The 19,332-nt window shown below is 55.6% G+C and overlaps 1 protein-coding gene across 2 annotated transcripts in view; it reads left to right on the forward strand.

Annotated features, from left to right (window-relative positions):
• Positions 1-1,451: 1,451 nt before the first annotated feature.
• POU2F2 (POU class 2 homeobox 2) overlaps positions 1,452-19,332 on the forward strand; it is a 76,531-nt gene continuing 58,650 nt past the window's right edge. Inside the window, exons 1-2 of one of the 2 annotated variants that reach the window (XM_029206560.1) lie at positions 1,452-1,554; positions 1,739-4,211. In XM_029206560.1, coding sequence (XP_029062393.1) covers positions 4,175-4,211 — 37 coding nt within the window. In that variant the 5' untranslated portion in view covers positions 1,452-1,554; positions 1,739-4,174. The remainder of the gene's footprint in view (positions 1,555-1,738; positions 4,212-19,332) is intronic. The other variant, XM_029206589.1, reaches the window with a different exon arrangement.

Consider the following 19,332-nt stretch of genomic DNA (forward strand, 5'->3'; position numbering starts at 1 on the left):
TTCCTTCCCCAACCCCGTGTGCCTCCGTTTCCCATATCTTACCCCCTTTACCCTCAGGGGTGTAAGGGAGACCCAAGACTTGTGAGCCAGACACAAAGACACACACACACACACACACACGGCCACAGATGCGTGAACAGACACGTTGCATTAGCGAGCATGTGCCTCTATCCAGAGGTGTGTTCAGATATGCAGACACAATTATAAGTATCCATAGCTTACAACATATTGCATTTATAACACCAGGTACCGTTATTTTTACACAAGTTTCTGAAATGTGAATGGGCCGAACGAGGAAGGGTGAGAGCTTAGCACACAAGTTCACTCACAGGGGAAGAACTGCGTGCATGCATATCTGTACCCAGACACGGCTCTCGCTCAGACACACACACACACACACACACACACACACACACACACACTTCAGAGGAATCCACACTTCTGGAATCAGGGCTCTTTCAGAAGCAGGGAGAGCATGCACATTTTCCCAGCGTTGTGTGCCATGTCCCGCATACATCTTCGAAGGTGCCTGGTGGCTGCCTCAACCCTCCCAGGGTTATGACTCAGGGCTGGGTGGAGCCCTCGAGAGCATTTAGGACAACCTGCCCCCAGGGCTGTCCTCCTGCATCTGCTTCTGGTACATGAGGAATGTCAACTTCTGCTTGATATAGATATTCTGGATAATTAGGGGATACCTATCATATGTGGGCCACTCAGCATCCTGTCTAGTGAGCATCTGAAATGGATGGACTTCCCACGTAGCAAATCAATATTTTTGGATCCTTAACACTGGTACTAGTGTCCTTAGTGCGTATTCATCATACACATAATTATTACATACTTGGTCATTCTTAGAAGGGATGAGCCCTCACCGCATGCCGTCCTTTTAGGTGCTGGGGGGCGAGGCAGAGCACAGCCCATCCTTGTCCTTGGCCCCAGCCCTGGCCTGGAACCTCCCTTCTGGCAGTCATCCTCTGTCTGTTGTGCACACACACACCGGAGTCTGTTGGGTAGTTCATTGCAGGGTCCGTGTTCCTCCTTGCTCCTTCCAGGGTGGGCCATTCCTGTGTTGTCATTACACACACACCTTTTTTGGGGGGTTTCCTTCTTACTAGCGGGACCCATGTGCCTTTGTCTGCAAACGGAGTGGGAGTTTCTTATAGTAACTTGCGTTATACTCATGTTGTGGGTCTCCAGGATCTGCTCACGGGCCTCTCTCACGTTAACACTAGGGAGGCCCATTAGGTCACGCGCCTGCTTTATGGGCACAGGCCATACAATACTTCCTGCGTTCATTTGCGCTGTGCATACACAGTGTGGATTCTGGCAAGCTGCTTGGTATGTGGTTCCTCCGTCCATGCCCTGTAGTTCTTGTGTGCCTAGTTTGTGTGCAGGTGGGGCAGGCATTTCCTGTATTTATCTGTGTCCTGCACAGTCAGTGTGGGTGGGGCCTGAGGGCCTGAGGGCCTGTGATGTGTAGGATGTATTAAGTGGTTCCATGTCTCTTATGCACGGGCTGCGAAAGTCCCTGTACCTACTTTGTATGCACATGGGGTGAGTATTTCTTGCATTTATTTGTTTTGTGCACACACTGTGGGTCCCAAGAGGCTGCTGCGCACACGGGGTAGTAGGTACTTCCGTGTCTGTTAAGAACGCTGCACGGTCCCGTGTACTTACTTTGTACGCCCGCGGGGTAGGTGTTTCCTGTATTTATTTCTGTTACGCACTTGCATTGTAGGTCCCGGGAGCCCTCTCGGTACGGTACACGTGGGCAGTTGGTGATTCTCATGTTTCTCTCACGCACCCAACGCGACGATCCTGTGTGCCCATTCAGTCGGCACGGGGCAGCCGGATGACGGGTAACAAAGCGACAGTTAGTTGCTGAGCCCAGACTGCGCGGCGCGCCCGCGCCCTCCTCCCCCAAACCCCTTCCTGGTCTGGGTACCACTCGCAGCCCCATCCTCCGCCCTGCACCGCAGCGCCCCCGCCGGCCGGGGCCGGCGGCCACGTGTCCTCCTCAGACTCGGAGCCGACTTTGCCCGGGGCCCAGGGTCCCCTCCCCTTCAGCCTCCTTTTCCTTGCTCTCCCTCCCCAGCCTTACTGTGTCGGGCACAGGGGAGGTGTTCAGTGACCGTGTCCTGCCCTCCTTGCTTCCCTCCCCTCCCTGCTATTTTTGTCTCCCCCAACCTGCTCTCCTGTTCTCTCCCCCTCCGCTCCCCTAGACCCCCTTGTTCCTCTCCTGGTCTCTGCCCTCACCCCAGCCTGCACCTTTCTGCTTTCCCTAGGCTCTGCCTCTTTGTCCCCCACCCTGCCACACACACCTTTTCCAGTCTCATTCTGTATTTCGGACTCTCCATTTATCTCTTGGTGTCTCTGTCTTGTACCTCCCTAAGGATTTCTGTCCACCAGGGCGCCTCTTCCAGCGTCTGTCTGTCTCCATCGACCATATCTCTCTCTGTCTCTTTAGATGTCTCCTCTGTCTCTTGCAGTCTCTGTCCAGGTCTCTGTATCTCTGTGTTTCTCTGCGTCATCACTTTGCCTCTGTAAATCTCTGTCTTTGCTTTCTGTCTCTGTCTGTATTTCTTCTTGTCTCTTTTTCCGTCTTGGCCTCTGTGTCTCTCTTTGCACATTTCTTGCTTTCTGTCTCTTAGGTTCCCTCTCGGAATCCCTATGTTTCTCTGTGTTTCTGTCTACATCTCACAAGTCATCTATCTCCTTGCCTCTGCCCCTCTCTCTCTGTGCCTCTTTCTCTTTCTCTATCTCAGTCTCTGTATCTTTTGGTCTCTGTCAGTGTCTTTCTGGCTTTGCCTCTCTTGGGCTCTTTCTTCATATCTCTCTGACTCTGCATGTCTCTCTTATCTCCATGTCTATCTCTCTGTGCCTGTCTCTGTGTCTTCCTATCTCTCTATCTCTCCAGCTCTGTCTTGCCTCTTCCTCCCTCTTTCTCTGAGTGTGGCTCTTTCTCCTATCTCTGGTTCTTGCATGTCTCTCTCTCTTATCTGTGTCTCTGTCTCTCTCTCTCTGTGACTATTCACATCTGCTGTCTGTCTGCTTCTTTGTGGCTGTTTTTTGGCTCTTCATCTCTCTCTCTGCATGGATCTCTTCTCCTTATCTCTTTGTCTCTGAGTGTCTCTGGTTCTTAGTGCCTCTCTCTGCTTTCATGTCCCCATCTGCTCTCCCCACCTCTCTCCTCACCACCCGCCCATGCCTGTGTCTACATGTTTCTGTGTGTCTCTGGCATCTCTCTGCCTCTGTTAGTCTCTCCCTGCCTCCGTATCCCCTGTACTCCCACCCTCTCCTCTCTCCCTTTCCTTCCTGTATTCTGTGTCTCTGGTGTCTCTTTGAGTCTCTGGGTCTTAGGACATCTCCCTGCCTTTGAGTCCCGCTCTGTTCCCCACCCCTCTCGCTCTGTCTCTGTGTTCATATGTTTCTGTGTGTCTCTGTGTCTCTCTGACTCTATGTCTCTGTCTCTGGGCATCTCTTTGTCTCTGTGAGTCTTTCCCTGCCTCTGAGTCCTCTGTGCTCCCTGCCTATTCCCTCTCCCTTTTTCCCCTTGTCTCTGTCTCTGGATGTCTCTGTGTCTCTGGGTGTTTCTGTGAGTCTCCTGGCCTCAGGGCACCTCCCTGCTTTTGAGTTCCCCTCTGCTCCCTGCCCCTCCCTTTCCCCTCTGTCTCCTTCTGTGTGTCTCTGTGTATCTCTGTGTGTCTCTGTAGGTCTCTGTGCTTTTCCTTGTCTCTGTGTCCCCCTCTATTCCCCACCCCTCTCCCCTCTCTCTGTTACTGCATCTCTATCTGTTTCAGCCTCTGTCTGTTTCAGCCTATCTCTGCGTGTCTCTGTCTCTGTGAATCTCTGTGTCTCTGTGAGTCTGGGGCCTCTCCCTGACTCCGTGTCCCCTGCGCTCCCCGCCCTCTCCCTCTCCCTCTCTCCCCCCTCGCTCTCTCGCTCGCGCTCTCTCTCTGAGCATCCTTGGGCCCGGGGTTGCCATGGGGACAAGGTGGGAGCCGGGGATGGCGCGCGCCTGGGCTCGCGCCGGCAGCTCAGGCGAGGAGCAGCGGCCAGAGCAGCGCCAGCAGCAGGCAGCGAGCGGGCGCGGGAGCGGGAGCGGGAGCGGGGGTAGCGTTGGCGGCGGCGGCTCCTCCTCGGCCATCCCCTCGGAGCTGTGCAGCTGACGCGCATGGCGAAGACAGCGGCGCCTACCGATGGGAGCAGCGGTAAGGCAAGGCGGCGTGGCGCAGCCGGGCGGGCGGGCGGGCGGGCGGCGGGCAGCCTCCTCCTCTCCCCAGCTCGCCTGCGCGCCGCCCGCCCGCCCTCCCTTCCTCCCTCTCCCCTCGCAGCCCCTGCCTGCCCGCCCGCGCCGCGCTCGCCCTTCCATTTAAAAATCTTTAAAACTTTGCATATTAATATCTGCGCTTTGCATAATCTGACCCGCGCTTTATTGATTGCAAGAAGCTTAATGCAGCCGGCTCGGCCTATTGCAGAGAGCTCTCCGGGCGGGAGCCGGGCGGGCGCCGCTCGCTTCGCACCGCGCTCGGGCTGCCCGCCGCCGCTGCGGCCCCGGCCCTCTCGCCTCCCTCCCGGCGCCCGGCGTCGGGGCTTTGCCCCCTGGCTGGGTATTTTTATTATTTGGGGGCGAGGTGTGTGTGGGGGGTCGGCTTACTGTTGGTGGCAGCGAGGGAACCAAAGGAGAGATGTGCGTGGTTGTGGGGGGGAGGGATGGGAAGAAATGGGGACGCAGAGGAGGTGAAGAGGGAGAGAATAAGGGGAGAAGGGGCAAGAAGGAAGGGGAAAGGGGAGGCGTAGAGGAGGAGGCAGTAGAGAGAGGAGAGAGCAGAGAGCAGTCGACTGGGGACGGAACTGAAAGGACGGAGGAGCAGAGCGGAGACAGAGAAGAGAAAGGAGGGAGGCCCAGGAGCGCAGACTAGAGAAAGAGCGGCCGGCCGGGAGCTGGCGGAGGAGGCGGGCGGTGGGCGCTTTCATCGCTGCCGCCCCCAGGCCAAAAAAATAAAGGAAAAGAGGAAAAAAATAACACCAGTAAAAAGACGAAAATAAACCACATCGCGGCTGGGGCCATCATATACAAAAAGGAGCGAGCGCAGAGAGGAGAGACAAGGTGGCATCTGCGCCCGACTGGCTTCGTTCGGCGCTTTGGAGAGGCTCCCCGGGCTGGGCGGGATCCCCATTTTGGACCCTGCATTTGGGGAGCGGGCGACTGTGGAGAAAATGAGGCGAGAGGGGGTCAGGGCTGGTGGCGGTGCCGCCTGTTTGTTTGTTTGTTTCCTCCCTTTCCTGGGGGTGTGGGGGCCGGTGTAGTGTGATGATGGTGAGGATATGGGTTGGTGATGCTGTCTGAAGCTCGGAAGCAAGCAGGGTGCATGGGGGGGGAGAGGTAAGAGGGCACGGGCAATGAGCAAGGGCTGGGGGTGGGAATGAGGGGCAAGAGAAAGAAACGGGGTGCCTCGGACTGCCAGAAGGGTGGAAGCCGGGATCGGGGCTCCAAGAGGCATTGGCATCTCTGGCCGGAGAGGTGGGCAGCAGAGCTCCAGGGCCCCAGAGCGATGTTGGGGAGCCAGGGTGCGCCCCTCAGTTCTCTGGGCAAAGTCTGTAACTTGGGGAACCCCCCTTGGCCGCCTCCTCCTGCCTCTTTTCTCCCTTCTCTTTTCTTCCTCTCATGTCCTACCTCGGGCTCCTTTTTCTCCATCTCCTTTGCTGGTGTCTCTTTCTCCCTGTTTTCCAGTTTCTCTGTCTCTTCCTCCTCTCCACAAAAACTACCCCCCCACCCCCTCAGGTTTTCTTTTTTTGCCATCTTTCTTTTCTCCACCCTCCCTTTCTTTTTCTCTCTTTTCCCCCTTCCCCCTGTCTCCCTCCCTGCCACTCATTTTCCCTGTCGCCCCGTCCTTTCTACCCCCTCCCTCAGCTTCATTTATTCATCACTTTTGTAGCATTCGGCTTGAACAGCGTGCCAGGTAGAGGGGCTCTGTGCAAAGACAGGACTGCCCCAAGTTCCCACCAGAGCCTAAGCCTTATTCCGCAGACCCATGTATTTCCACCCTCTTTCATCCCTGCTGGGGGCGTGGGTCTGCCCCGGGTGGGGGGGCTCTAGCGCCATCCCCCTCTTTCCTCTGGCCTCCTGGAGAAGTCCTACTGGATGCTCACTGGGGCCATGGCAGGGGGAGGGGAGGACTTTAAGTGAGGGCTCATGGTTCTGGACTCAGCCCCGCTGAGAGAGAAGGGTGTGGACGGAAAAGAAAATGACACGGATGGCTAGTGGGAAGTGAAAAGGGGAGGCCATTTGTGCGGGGGTCCATCTGAGAGGGTCCTCAGAGCTTTTGCGCCCCAGGTAAAAGATCCAAAGAGAAAGCCTCTGGCCTGCTGACCACTCCCCGCTCTTTCCCTCCATCCTGAGGCCTGCAGAGTTAGGGAGCAGGTCCTGGATTTAGGGAAAGACCCAATGAGACGCTTAACTCAGTAGTTTTTAGCCTCTTACCATCCTGCCAGGTGAATTTGCCCCCTCCCCCAGGGCGGGAAGGGAGAGCGTGGTGTCCGCGAGCAGCGAAGCCTGGAGAGTACAGTCAGACCATGGCGGCCATGTGCATGTGTACGTGGCCTGCGGGCATTGAGAGAGGCGTGCAGGACGGACTGACTGTGTGCAGGGCTTGGGAGCCTTGGCAGAGTGAAGAGAAAAGGTGTAGAATCGTGACATGTGTGTCCAGCGGGGGTGGGGCCGGTACTCGGGGTTTCCATTGTGGGTGATGCGTGTGCAGGAGGGAGTTGGCGCGAGTATTTATCCTGGAAGTTCCTTTCCTTGCCTCGATGTCCGTGGAGCCCTCGCTGCATGTGCGCTCGGGAGGCACTCTGGCTCTGTGCGTGGCGGCCGTTGGCGCGTGTGCAGGTTTGTGTGCCAAGTCTGGCATCGGCGGTGAGTACGTCAGTCTGTACGTGCAGCGTGGTTGGCCTACAGGCTCTGCGTGCAAGTACCAGGTCTGACCGTGGTGTGTGCCCCAAGAGTACACATGAAATAAAGTCACCTGTGTGAAAGTATAATACCGTTTCGACATAGAGCTATTATTACTGTTGTTGTTGTTATTCTTGTTAGGTGTCTCTGGGTCTCTGTGTGTCCTGGGTCAGAGGGAGGGTGGGTTTGTGAAGCAGGGTCCCGGTTTAGTGATTAGAAACGTGCACAGAGGTCGTGGGCGTAGGGGTGGTTGCTTGCACAGCAACCTTGAAGCTGGGTTCAAGAAAACAAAACAAGCAAATATCCCCCCTCCCCGAAGTCTGCCAGCCCACAGAAACCTTCCCTGGCTCTTCCGTAGTAACAAAGCGTCCTGTGGCAGGGGTTGGCAGGCGGGCCAGGAGGGAATCGCATCAAGGCCACCGGCAGCATCTCCAGTTGCTGGTAATGGGATTCCGCATCTACTTCCTGATTTCTGGATAAGGCTGGACAGAGGCCCATCCACGTCCATTGGAAAGGTCCAGATCCCCATTTCCCTTAGGCCGCTGGCCAACCCTCCGGCCGGTTGCAGTGCCGTCCTTGGGGGCCTTGGTTGCCCTCACTTCCCTCTGTCAGTCTTTGCAGGGAAAATGGAGGGTGTCTGTTTCACGGACCGTGGTATGGAAAGAGCTCAGCCACAGTGTGTGTGTCTGTGTGTGTGTGTGCGCCCACAGCCATGCTGTGTGTGTGATGGAGGTTAGCCCGTACATCCTAAACAGCATGCTAGCCAGATTTTTTTCCAGCAGACCCATCAGTGGTCACCCCAGGCCCCCTGCATTCTGCTTCATACATATTCACTCCTTGCATGCAGGGGCCATAGGCCAGAATCCTTTCCCCCACTGATGTGACAGCCAAGCTAGGGCCCCCAACCTCAGCACCCCCCTGGGTAGAGCTTGTCAGAGCTCTGATGCATATTCGTAGTGTGTTGGGGCATGACCCTGGATGGGGGGACAGATGGCTATGCCAGTGGGTACTTGGACTTAGATGGGGGCAAGGAAGCAGTTTCCCTGTCTGGCATGTGGTGGTTAATTTCCAGTATTTTTTTCAGGATTGAAATGGTTGAGAAACCTGAGTGTGGGGAATTGTTGGAGGAGAGAGTGGACGTGGGGGTCTCCTCAGACCGGGGTCTGTTCTTTCTTCTAAATATATATCACTCATTGTTTTTCCCTTGGGCCTAACAACTCCTAATCTAATAATAATAATAATAATAACGATGACGACACCTCTTACAACTGCCTACCTCTTACGGCAGCCCTGATGGTGCCCCTTTCACAGATGAGGGCTTGATTCTCTCAGCCTATGAGCACCCAAGCGGTGCTAGGACTGAGGTCTTGGACTCCTGGTATCACGCCTGGCCTATCTTTGGAGGTCTGCCCCTCTCCTCTTATCTGTCCCAGCACCATTTCCTTTCCCTGGCTCGGCGCCTTCCCCCACTTCCTCCCTGCCCCCTGAGACGTCCATCCACAGGCCCTCTCCCGGGACCTGTCAGGTGGATGGATGCCTTACGTGCCTCAACAAGGGCTTTGAGGACCTGGGTTTCGCTTTGTATCTTGAAGGGAAAGCCAGCAAAGGAGTGAGATTGAGAGCCCACTCTGTGGGTGACAGTTTGGGGCTGGCCCTCTTCAATGACAGGGTTACCGATGAGCTTAGGTTCCCTCCCTCTCCAGCCCCTGCTGGTGAGCCCCGTGTGGCACAGCCACCTTCCCAGATGCAGGTGGTGGCCTTGAGAGGCAGGTGCCCCTTCCCTCACTCATCCACAGCCCCACCTTCTTTAGATCCTCGGGACAGGCAGCTTTCCCAGCTCTGACACACTCGGAAGGAGGCTGGAGGTGGTGACCCCACTTCCTAGGTCCCCGAATTCAATAGGTATTTACTGAGTGGTGTGAGCCACCCAGCTAATGAAGTACAGTTAGTTCCCTGAGGTAGTCAGGCCATGGCAGCATGATCACTCCTTACCTGAAAACGATTGTTAGGGACCAACCATGGGCTCTGAAGTGGACCCAGCCTTAGACAAGATTCTGGGTGCCTGGAGCACAAAGGGAGCTTCTGGGTCATCGGGAATCTGGAGGAGGGAGATGTGTGTTTAAACAGGGAAGTGGGTCTTTGAGGATGCTCAGGCACTGAGGAAGGGGGCAAGCGGGGAGGGCGGAAAGATGACTGAGGGAAGTGGGGAGCAGGGAGGAAGCGGCCCAGGTTGGGGTCATGGCCCTAAGAGCTGAGGTTGGCACGTTGTCGCAGGGCCTATCTCTGGAGGTTCTGAGAAGTTTGGACTTGATCTCTCTGGCCCTGGGGAGCTATCACGTGTGTGATCTTGAGCGCACATGTGCATCTTACGACAGCGTGCCTTGGACAACACGGACTAGTGTGTGAGCGTGAGTGAGCGCCTGTGCACACACACACACACACACACACACACACAGCCCTTCACCCCGGCGTCCATTCGGACGCGCTCTCCTTCAGAGAAACTGGCAAGGGGGTACTTTAGCCGTCATCCCCAAGACCCTATACCGTTCAGGGCTGTGGCCCGCACACGTGAGTGTAAGAGCAGACTGGGGACCCTCCCCCACCGGGGTTCGGACTCATGTGGCATTCACAGACTTAATCCCCCGCAGTGAGGCCAGGGAGGCAGCATCTGTCACTTTCACAAACGCGCAGCAGAGTCTGGGAGAGACACACTCCGCTTGCTCACAACTGCTTGAAAAGCAGACGCCTGTACCGCGCTAACCCCCATGCCCGAGACAGAAACAGCCCCTCACAGCCCCCTGTACCGAGGCCAGACCTGTACACCTAGTCACTCCCTGCATTCCAGCACGCACACATGTGCACATGCACGCACACACGTGTGAGGCACGCCCCTGACATCCACACGCTCAGATACTCCTTGACTTTAAGCACACCTGATGGTATCCTAAGCCCTTATTCACACGCACACACAGACACACTCCCGCACGCACATACACACTCAAACACACAGCCTCGAGATCCACCAGAACCACCGTGGGCAGCGGTCATTGAAGAATGACCGCCTGAGGGGTGCGCCGAGGGGAGGGGGTCGCCCTGAGGCCTGGGCTGAGGGTCATACGACAGGGGACCTCAGAATCCCTTGGGGAAGGGGTCAGGCAGACCCTGAAAGGGCTCCGTTGGTCTGGACGGTTCTGCCAGGTAAGGGAGACTCAACAAACACAGGCCAGAGGCGGGAGCCGACTAATGGCCGAGGCCGCTGATGTCCGAGATGGCCGGTCAGCGAGGAGGGAGGCTCGACAATTGATGTGACTCGGGGCTGGACAAATGATGGCGCATTTGGCTGGAGCCGGCTGGGGGGCCACAGACCAGAGAACCGGTGGCCCTTCTCGCCTCAGTGGGGAGAGGGCCAGAGCCGGCTGTGTTGCGACAGGGTGGGTTTCCCAGCCCGGTCCTGCCGGCATCCTGCCTGGTGTGCGTGTCTTGGGGTCTTTGTATGGGTGAGTGTGCATGTGTGCGTATGTGTGTGTACATACATCAGCGTGCACCTGCCTCCGTAGAACTTTGTGTCCTGGGCACTCTTGTGGTGGTGCATCTGTGTGCATCTTTGTATGTGCATTTGTGTGTGTGTGTGTACATACCCACCCACAAAGTGTTCAGGGACCCTTCTTGAGGCACCTCGTGTACCTTTGTGCTCCTACGTGCATGTGTGCATTGAGTGTGCAAGGACCTTTCTTTTCATGAGATGCTGTGCACTCTTGTGTGCTTGTATTTTTTTTCGGTGCTGGGTGAAGGTTGGGGTGAGGGAGAAGGAGTGGCCTGGACTCCAGCTGTCCATGCACCTGGTGGCCCACAAGGCCGCCTTTGTGCGTCCGTCAGAGCCTCTGTCTGGGCATCAGCGGGTGTGGACTTGTGTGCTTGCCTGCTCCAGCGTCTGAATATCTGTGTGTCCACACAGCATCTCCCTCTGAGCATAGCTGTGGGTGGGGTGGGCCAGGCCAGATGAGGGGGACATCTCCCTGAATCTATGCATCACCCCTCTGGAGGGGGTCACACAACCCAGGCGGGGCCTGGCTGGGACCCAGCAGCACCGCACAGTGCAGAGCGCCCCTCCTCCTTCTTCTCCCCGCGTGACCTTTGAGCACAGCAGCCCCAAATACATATTTATCAGAGGGGCTGTGGGGACCAGCCCCTCCCCACCCCTCCCCTCAGGGCCCAGCCTGCCTGGCTGCGGAGAAATTAACCTTGTGACACAGGAGCTCGCTGACACCCTGGCCCCCTCCCCATCTGCGCGGCACATATGAGCATGGGTGGGTGTGCGTGAGAGAGAGGCAGAGAAGAGGTACTCATCCAGGCTGGAAAGGGGAAGAGGGACACACAACTGTACCCACATCCATGTCATTCTTGACACACACACACACACACACACACACACACACACACAGACACACGCACACACACCCTCCAAACTACAAAGTATAGTCAGAGACTTTGAAATTTTGAAATGGATATACATGCAGACACATGCAGTGGTTCTAAAATAGACACACGCACACACATTCTCGAATACATGACAGATCTGTGCACCCGTGGGTCCTGAGACCCAGGCACCTGTACCCTTGGTCAGAGATTTTCTTTAGAAAACACGTAGATATAAAAGCCTACAAATCCACACAGGTGCTTGTGCGCACGTCTCCAGAGATGTTGAAATGGACATACCAGATATAAAAACAAGGATAAGCACGCACTCACACACAGGTATGAAAGCCCAGACATCTATGCGTGCTCGTAGGTACCGAAACATCACACGGCAAGACAAATACTAAAACACCAGGGTGCTCCTCTTTTCAGCAGGAAAGGTACAAACACAGATACTAAATATGGCGGCATCTCAGCCCACATGCCCATGGGTGCACACAGGCCACGTTCAGAAGTCCCACAGGGAAGCCACTCACAGTGACCTGAAGGGACGTGTTCTGAGTTGTAGCACACAGACATTCCCCACTTTAGACTTGTTCCCTTAGAGCAAAATGAAAATGGGTAGATGCTCAGGTCTAAAAACGTTCACGGAATGAATTCATTCATCACACATTCACGGAATGAATTCATTCATCACACAGGAACTGGGCCCTACGTGAGCCAGGCCCTATCTTAGAAGCTGGGAAACAGTGATTTACAAGACAGACCTGGGCCTTGCTCTCCAAGAGCTTGGAGCCAACAGGATGGGTACTGATTGGACCTCAGTGTGTAGTTGGTTATGAACAGTGATAACATCTGGGAAGGAAAGGAACAAGGGGCCGGGGGAAGGGATCGTGGGAGAACTTGGTTGAGATTGGTGGGTCAGGTGTAACACCTCTGTGGACATGACATTTAAGCTGAGCGTTAGACACAACATACTGATTCTAAATGTGCACACACATCCCTCCCAAAACTTACTGAGGCCACACAGGCATAAATAATGCAGGACGCAGATGCCCCCACCCCCAGTCCTCTGTACCTCAGTGACCCTTTAGAAAACTCCTCTGGTGGAACACGGGGCCCCCCTGGGTGGGGCCCAGCTGTCTGGGCTCTGACAGAGATGCACAGAGTGTGCCAGGGCTGTGCTGCCTGGGAGGGCCCAGGGGGCTTCACTGAGGAGGTGACATGGAGCACTGTGGGCAAGGTCCAGAGGAAAAGGGGAGGCGGAGGGCTGTCCAAACGGAGGCACTCCCGGGAATTCCCTGGCGGTCCAGTGGTTAGCACATCGCAATTCCACTGCAGGGGCTGTGGGTTCGATCCCTGGTGGGGAACTAAGATCCCGCAAGCCTCGCCGTGCAGCCCAAAATAAGAAATAATAAAAAATAAAGAAATAGAGGCAGTCCCTGTGCACAGGCACGGAGGTGTGAGCAAATGTACCCATCACTGGACTTGCAGGTGTGTTCAGGTAGGGGCGAGAAATGAAGCTTGACATCACTGGGAAGGGCTGTGAGGCTCGGATTTCTTTCAGGCGCACCGCGTAGACAGAAGGGCTTTGAGGAGGGGCTTGACAGGATGTGAGCCACGTACTAAGTCAGGGATCTCAGAGTCTGGTGAGGAGGAGGGACGGGAGGAGGCCTCCTGCCCTGCCCATCCACCCTGGGAACCCTGGACAAGGCCTGGCCAGGGCGGTGACACAGCTGCCTTCCCCCTGCTCCAGCCCCTTCTCTCTGCCACTGGGCAGAGTTGAACAAGCTACAACTTGCTCCCACAGGGAGATTTGCTGGGAGGTGGAGGTCAAGGGTTACAATCCCTTTTAGTGACCATCGACACTCTGCTGTTTTCTGAGGCCTCCTGTGGCCAGGCCTTAGCTGGGTGCCAAGGTGCACAGATGAGCCAGTCCCTTCCCTGCCCCAGTGGAGTCCCCAGGATGGGAGGGTCGACCCTGAAGGAGCCTTGTCTGGGACTCCAAGGGTTTATTGAAGGCGTCTGGAGATTGTTCTTAGAGAATGAATGGGTCAGAAAGCCCCACGTGGTATATGGGGAAGCAGTGAGGATGGAGCTTGGTTTTTGAAGGTGAGACCAACTTGCATCTGCCATCGTGAGCCCCCAACACGCTTAGAACATCTTCTTTAGCCTGGAAGCCCTGCATGAACTGGTACCCGCTTGCCTGTTCAACTTCTGCACCTTTCCTCCTGCCTCCAGAAGCTCAGGCCGCTCTGGCCTTCTTGCTCTTCTGCAAACACATCAACCTTGGTCCTGCTTCAGGGCCTTTGCACCTGCTGTTCCTCTTGCCAGGAAAGCTCTTACCCCCAACACTACTCAAAGCCCACCTTCCCCAACAGGCCTTTCCTGACCTCTCAGTCTAAAGTAACATCATCTTGTAACCTACTCCTTCACCTGCTTTATTTTCCTTCTTAGCTCTGAGGTGTATATTCTTATCTGTTGTGTCTCCTCCTCCACTAGCAAGTCAACACTGCGAGGGCAGGGACTTTGTCTTGTTCACGGCTGTGTCCCCACTGCCTAGAACGATGCTCAGCACACAGTGAGCGCACAGTGGGTGTTTGTCAGGTGAACAGGAGCTGGGTCCCTTGCCATCCAGGTTGTCCAGTATAACAGTAGAGCTGGACGTTGGCGGTGCTGAACACGAGTGGAGGGAGCTCACCTTCCGGGGCAGAAGGGGGCCTGCACCTACCAGTGTGGTAGGGGCATTGGCAAGTCAGGCCACCTCCTGCCTGAGGAAGGAAGCCAGCTGGCCGAAGCAGCTAGACTCCACACCCATCATCCTGGACCTGTGCACTCCACTCCATCTCCCTGACAACGCTCCCCTCGCCCCAGCCAACGCACCCTTGCCCCCGCGTCATCACGTCCGCCTACCCCCCAGCTGTTGCCCTTCCCCCACTCCCTGACCCTGACAGCCCACCCCATGACAGGAAAAGGCAGACCCCAGACTGTAGGGTCGCACACACCTCGCTTTGAGTCCCAGCCACGGCTGTGGGCAAATCACATCACTCCTTTTAAAACCTCAATTTTTCTCGTCGGCAAAATAAGGTTTTTGTAGGGATCAAGAGTGATCTGGTGTGTGATGATGGTGCTAATAATAGCTGCTATTTATTGAGGCCCTGCCAGGTGTTAGGCATTGTGCTAGGCGCTTTGAACATTTTTTTTTTTCATTAAAAAAAAAAAAAAAAACACAGAGGAAAAAAAAAATCGAGCACGGCGTGTCCCCAGAGTGTCAGGCCTGGTGTGCGGGGCTGAGAATCACAAAGGTGAACACAGCCCGTCTGCACAGACCTTACTATTCCTACGTGTGCTCGCACACCCACCTGAAGTACCGCACCGGGCAGGCGGTGGGGGCTTGCGCTCCTGCTAGGCCCCTTTCAGCAGAAGCCTCAAAGGGTGGTTTGGAGGCCACTGAGGCAAGCAACTCTCACAGATGAGAGAGCAGCCCAGCCATCCCCAATTCCTCTTTACTAACTCAGCGGGAACTCCCATTGTTCATATGTGGATTGCAGGGCTTGACACAGGGTCTGACCTAGAATTGGCCTCAGGAAGTGCTTATTGGATGAATGAATGGATGAATGAATGAACAAGTGAACAAAGGAACATATAAATATATATTTTTGGCTGTGCCACGCGGCATGTGGGATCTTTAGTTCCCTGACCAGGGATCGAACCTGTGCCCCCTGCAGTGGAAACTCGGAGTCTTAACCACTGGGCCGCCATGGAAGTCCCTAAAGGAACATATTGAGCCTGGTGTCTTCATTGCATTTGTTCACCCCAAGACAGAGTACCAGGACACGCCTTCCTCCTGCCCCCCCGCACTGCATTCCCTTCCGCACCCTGCACATCCTACTCACATACATCATTTGTGGGCTGATAATCCTAATATCATTTCCACCACTTACTTGCTCCTTTCTGTGTCAGTCCCTCTCCTAAGTTGGTTGTGAGCATGGTCTTGTTGACTTCTCACACCACCACTGTGAGGCAGGTGTTATCCTCGTTTTATGTTTGAGCAAACTGAGGCTCAGAGAGATGAAGTGACTTGCCCAGGGTCACACAGCTTTTTGACCACCGTGCTCTTCTGCTCCATAGAATCTCACGCCCTCTCACTAGTCCTCTGGCCCACATGCACACTTGATCTTTCAGGTTTTTCTCCTCTCGGCAGTGGGATGGCACAACCCAGGAGCCGGCTTTGGTCCCAGCTCTGTTACAACCAGCTGTGTGATGCTGGGAAAATCCATTCCTTCCCTCTGGGCCTCGGCTTCCCCTCCAGCTGTCCCTCCTGCCCATAAGCCCTCAGCCAGTTTCCTGAAGCGGGGACAGGGCACAGAATTCGGCTAGGTCCTACCCTGTCCTCTCTAATAGAGGAGAAACCAGAGGAGCTTCTCCACTCAGCAGATTTCAGATTCATTCACTTTCTTGGGGGCTCTGGGCTCGGCTGGGCTTGGATGCAGGGGGAACATAAGACGAGCCTGTCTGGGAAAGGGAAAGGGGTCAGAGAAACACCGCTCATCGTGTGTCTGCGGAGCGCCTTGCCACAGTCCTGCTGATGGAGGACTCATTAGCCCCGCCTTTTGCAATTACAAACAGGTGTTAACTCATGTGACACATGTTCATTGTAGAAAAAGTAGAAAATGCAGATATGCAATGGGATAAAAAATCCCACCATGATCATCTAGTTAAATGAAAAAAAAAAATTAACTTCTTGGGCTTCCCTGGTGGCGCAGTGGTTGAGAGTCCGCCTGCCGATGCAGGGGACACGGGTTCGTGCCCCGGTCCGGGAAGATCCCACATGCCGCGGAGCGGCTGGGCCCGTGAGCCATGGCCGCTGGGCCTGCGCGTCTGGAGCCTGTGCTCCGTGACGGGAGAGGCCGCAGCAGTGAGAGGCCCACGTACCGCAAAAAAAAAAAAAAAAAAAAAAATTAATTTCCTGATGCCTATCTTTTTAGATAGCTTTTTCTCAAATGGGAGTATGCCTACGAGTTTACCCAAAGAATGTATTAAAAGTCAGATGCCTGGGACCAAACTCTGAATTCTGACTTCTGGGACTTCCCTGGCGGTCCAGTGGTTAGAACTCTGCTTTCACTGCTGGGGCCCAGGGATTGGGCACGGGTTCAATCCCTGGTCGGGGAACTAAAATCCCCCAAGCTGCACGGTGCAGCCAAAAAAAAAAAAAAAAAAACTTAAAAAAAAAAAGAGTTCTGATTTCTGCTCTAAACCTTTCTCTTCAGGAAAATAAAAAAAAAGTGTGTGTGTATGTGCGTGCGTTTCATAAAAATGGAACCATAAACTACATACCAGTTTATAACCTGCCTTTTTTTCCTTCCTAACAATGGATTAGGAATGTAGCTTCCTTGTCAATGAATTTATTTCAAGCATATTTTCTACAACTCTGCAGCCCTCCATTATGCGGCTGCTGCACCATCATGAACTGTACCAGTCCCCAGTCACAGGACATCTAGGTTGTTTCCTGGCATTTCCTATTGTAACTACCCCCAGTTTACAGAAAAGGACACTGAGGCACAGAGAAGTCCCTCATATGTGTGAGAAGCTAAGGCACGATCCAAGGAGAGCTGGGAATGGCTTGGGTGCTGGGGATGGTTCCCAGCCTCACTCAGAGTGGGGCTTAGGGGCCCTGACCAGCGGGAGAGGCTTGGGTAGAAGACCCACGCAGAAGACACATGACCGTGGGGTTTCCCTGGTGGTCCACTCCCAATGCAGGGGACGCGGGTTCGATCCCTGGTCGGGGAACTAAGATCCCACATGCTATGCGCACGGCCAAAAAAAAAAAAAAGAAGAAGAAGAAGACACATGACCTATCAGAGGGGAGGTGGGTGGGGGCACTTGAGGAGGAAACTGCCCACCCTCTCCCAGGCCCCCAGACCCAGGCACACTGTGGGCCTGAGCACTGCCCATCGGGCTGCCCCCCAACCCTCTCGCTGCCGTCCTTCCTGAGCCCTCGCCGCCTGCTCCATCCTTGCCAGCTTATCAATAGGTTAAGTGGTCAGGTCAGTGATATTGACCATTTGATTAGGACCTTGTCAGATCAATCCCTGGCTCATCTCACAGACCTCCTCCCCTGCCCGCACACGCTCCCTGCCTCCGCGCCAGGGAGCAGGTGGCTGGGGAAGCCTCCACCCTCCCCACGCAGCACCCCAGGACCCTTCGGGGCTCTTCGGAGCCCTCCGGCAATTTCAGAGCAGGTGAGAGCCAGCCTCGGCCTCACCATCTCCCATCCTCGTCCTGCCAGGTCAGGAGCTTCGAGGGCTGTCTCCAGTTTTGCCCCGCCCCTTGCTTGCCCCACCCCTGCCTCAGGGGCCTCTGTGGGCCACTCCTGGACCTCTGCCTAGGCGCCGGGTTCCTGCACCCCCTCCTTGCATCCACTTTCTTGTTTGCGGTCATTAGACCTTGTTCACTCTGTGTCCCGTTTCCCTCGGAGTCCGGTCAGACTGAGCTGCCCCCTCTTGGATGTGTGACCTTGGGCAAGTGACTTCACCTCTCTGAGCCTCCATTTCCTCATCTGTACCGTGAGAATGATCCTCACCAAAGGGTTGTAAGGATTCTTCAAGATCATGCCCGCAGAGCAACGAACCACACCTGGCACGCAGCTAGCACCCCGGAAACCCCGGCTGCTGTCACTATGGGCTACTCTGCTGAATTTAGCTGAGCTGATGTGTTTGTGGGAGATGGTTGCTCTGCCCGTCTGCTCCTCAGTGGAAGTGTGTGTGGGCAGTGCGGGGGGCCGATGGGTGCTGTCATCCTCAGGCCTGTCCCAAGCTCCAGCTCAGGGCCATACCCTGTACTGGGTGGTGTAGGGACCCCCAGTGGAGCCGGGCTCCAGCCTGCCCTCCAGAAGCAGTTCTGGTGGCTTCTAGGAGAGCTGAGGGGCCAGGACCTTCTTTCCTTCCCCAGGAAACATTGGAATCTTCCCCTTCTGTGTGGCGCAGCTGCGGGGAACAGGGACTCCGGAGTCAGAGAAGTCAGGGTTCCAGTCCTGCTTCCGTGCCAGGTCACCACGGGCCGTCTGCTTTTGCCCTCTGTTCCCCAGAGTTCCCATCTGTGAAATGTGGAGAAGGCACCTTCTAAATAGCTCCCATTCCCATCTTCCAGTCTCAAGGTCCTGCTGGGAATACAGCTCCCAGCTCCCACAGGGCTTGCCTGTCCCGTGGGGAGATGTTAGCTACTTGGGAGAGGGATTTGTCGGGGGAATACAGGGGTTCCGGGACCTGGGAGATGGCACGAGGAGGAGAATTGGAGGCCGATGGGCCAGGGGTGGTCCTGCCTGTGGGCATCGCAGATGAGGGTGGCAGAGGGCAGAGGGCAGAGACCAGGGCAGGAGGGGAGCGCTGTCTGCAGGGGGGACCCCAGCCTGAAGGCACTGTCTGACTCCAGGCCCCTAAGAGGCCCGGGGATTCCCCTGCCCGCCCCGCCATCACTTACACCAATATTGACGGTTAATGCCGTGTCGCCACCGTGTTCAACACTCAGCGCGGCTAATTGTTTTGACTGGGAATCGGCAAGGCGATTAAACGCCATCGATTTTGCCCTGCGCGCTGCATCGATTTTTAAATTTCCTATTGATCCCAGCCCTAAATCTCCTTAACCAAGACCTCACCGTGGAGATGACAGCCACTGATTAGCTCCGGGGGCGGGGGTGCGGGGGGTGGGCAGCCTTTGAGTGGGGGAGAAACCCCAGCTCCTCCCTCCCCACAGGGACCAGGGGTCCGGGTCCCCTTGACCCCTGAAGATGGAGGCCCAGGTAGAGAGAGGGGGAGGGGGCAGGGGGAGGGGGAGGAGTTGGGCGGACCCCTTGTTACTTTTACACCCCTTCTTTACTTTCCCATTTGGGCTTCTCTCTGGTCTCTGCTTGCGCTCCCTCCACTCCTCCTGTCTGTCTGTCTGTGTCTCCCCATCTCTCTTCTCTT

The sequence above is a fragment of the Monodon monoceros genome, unplaced genomic scaffold (assembly GCF_005190385.1).
Source record: "Monodon monoceros isolate NGI ecotype Baffin Bay Population unplaced genomic scaffold, NGI_Narwhal_1 Super_Scaffold_10, whole genome shotgun sequence".
Classification (NCBI taxonomy): Eukaryota; Metazoa; Chordata; class Mammalia; order Artiodactyla; family Monodontidae; genus Monodon; species Monodon monoceros.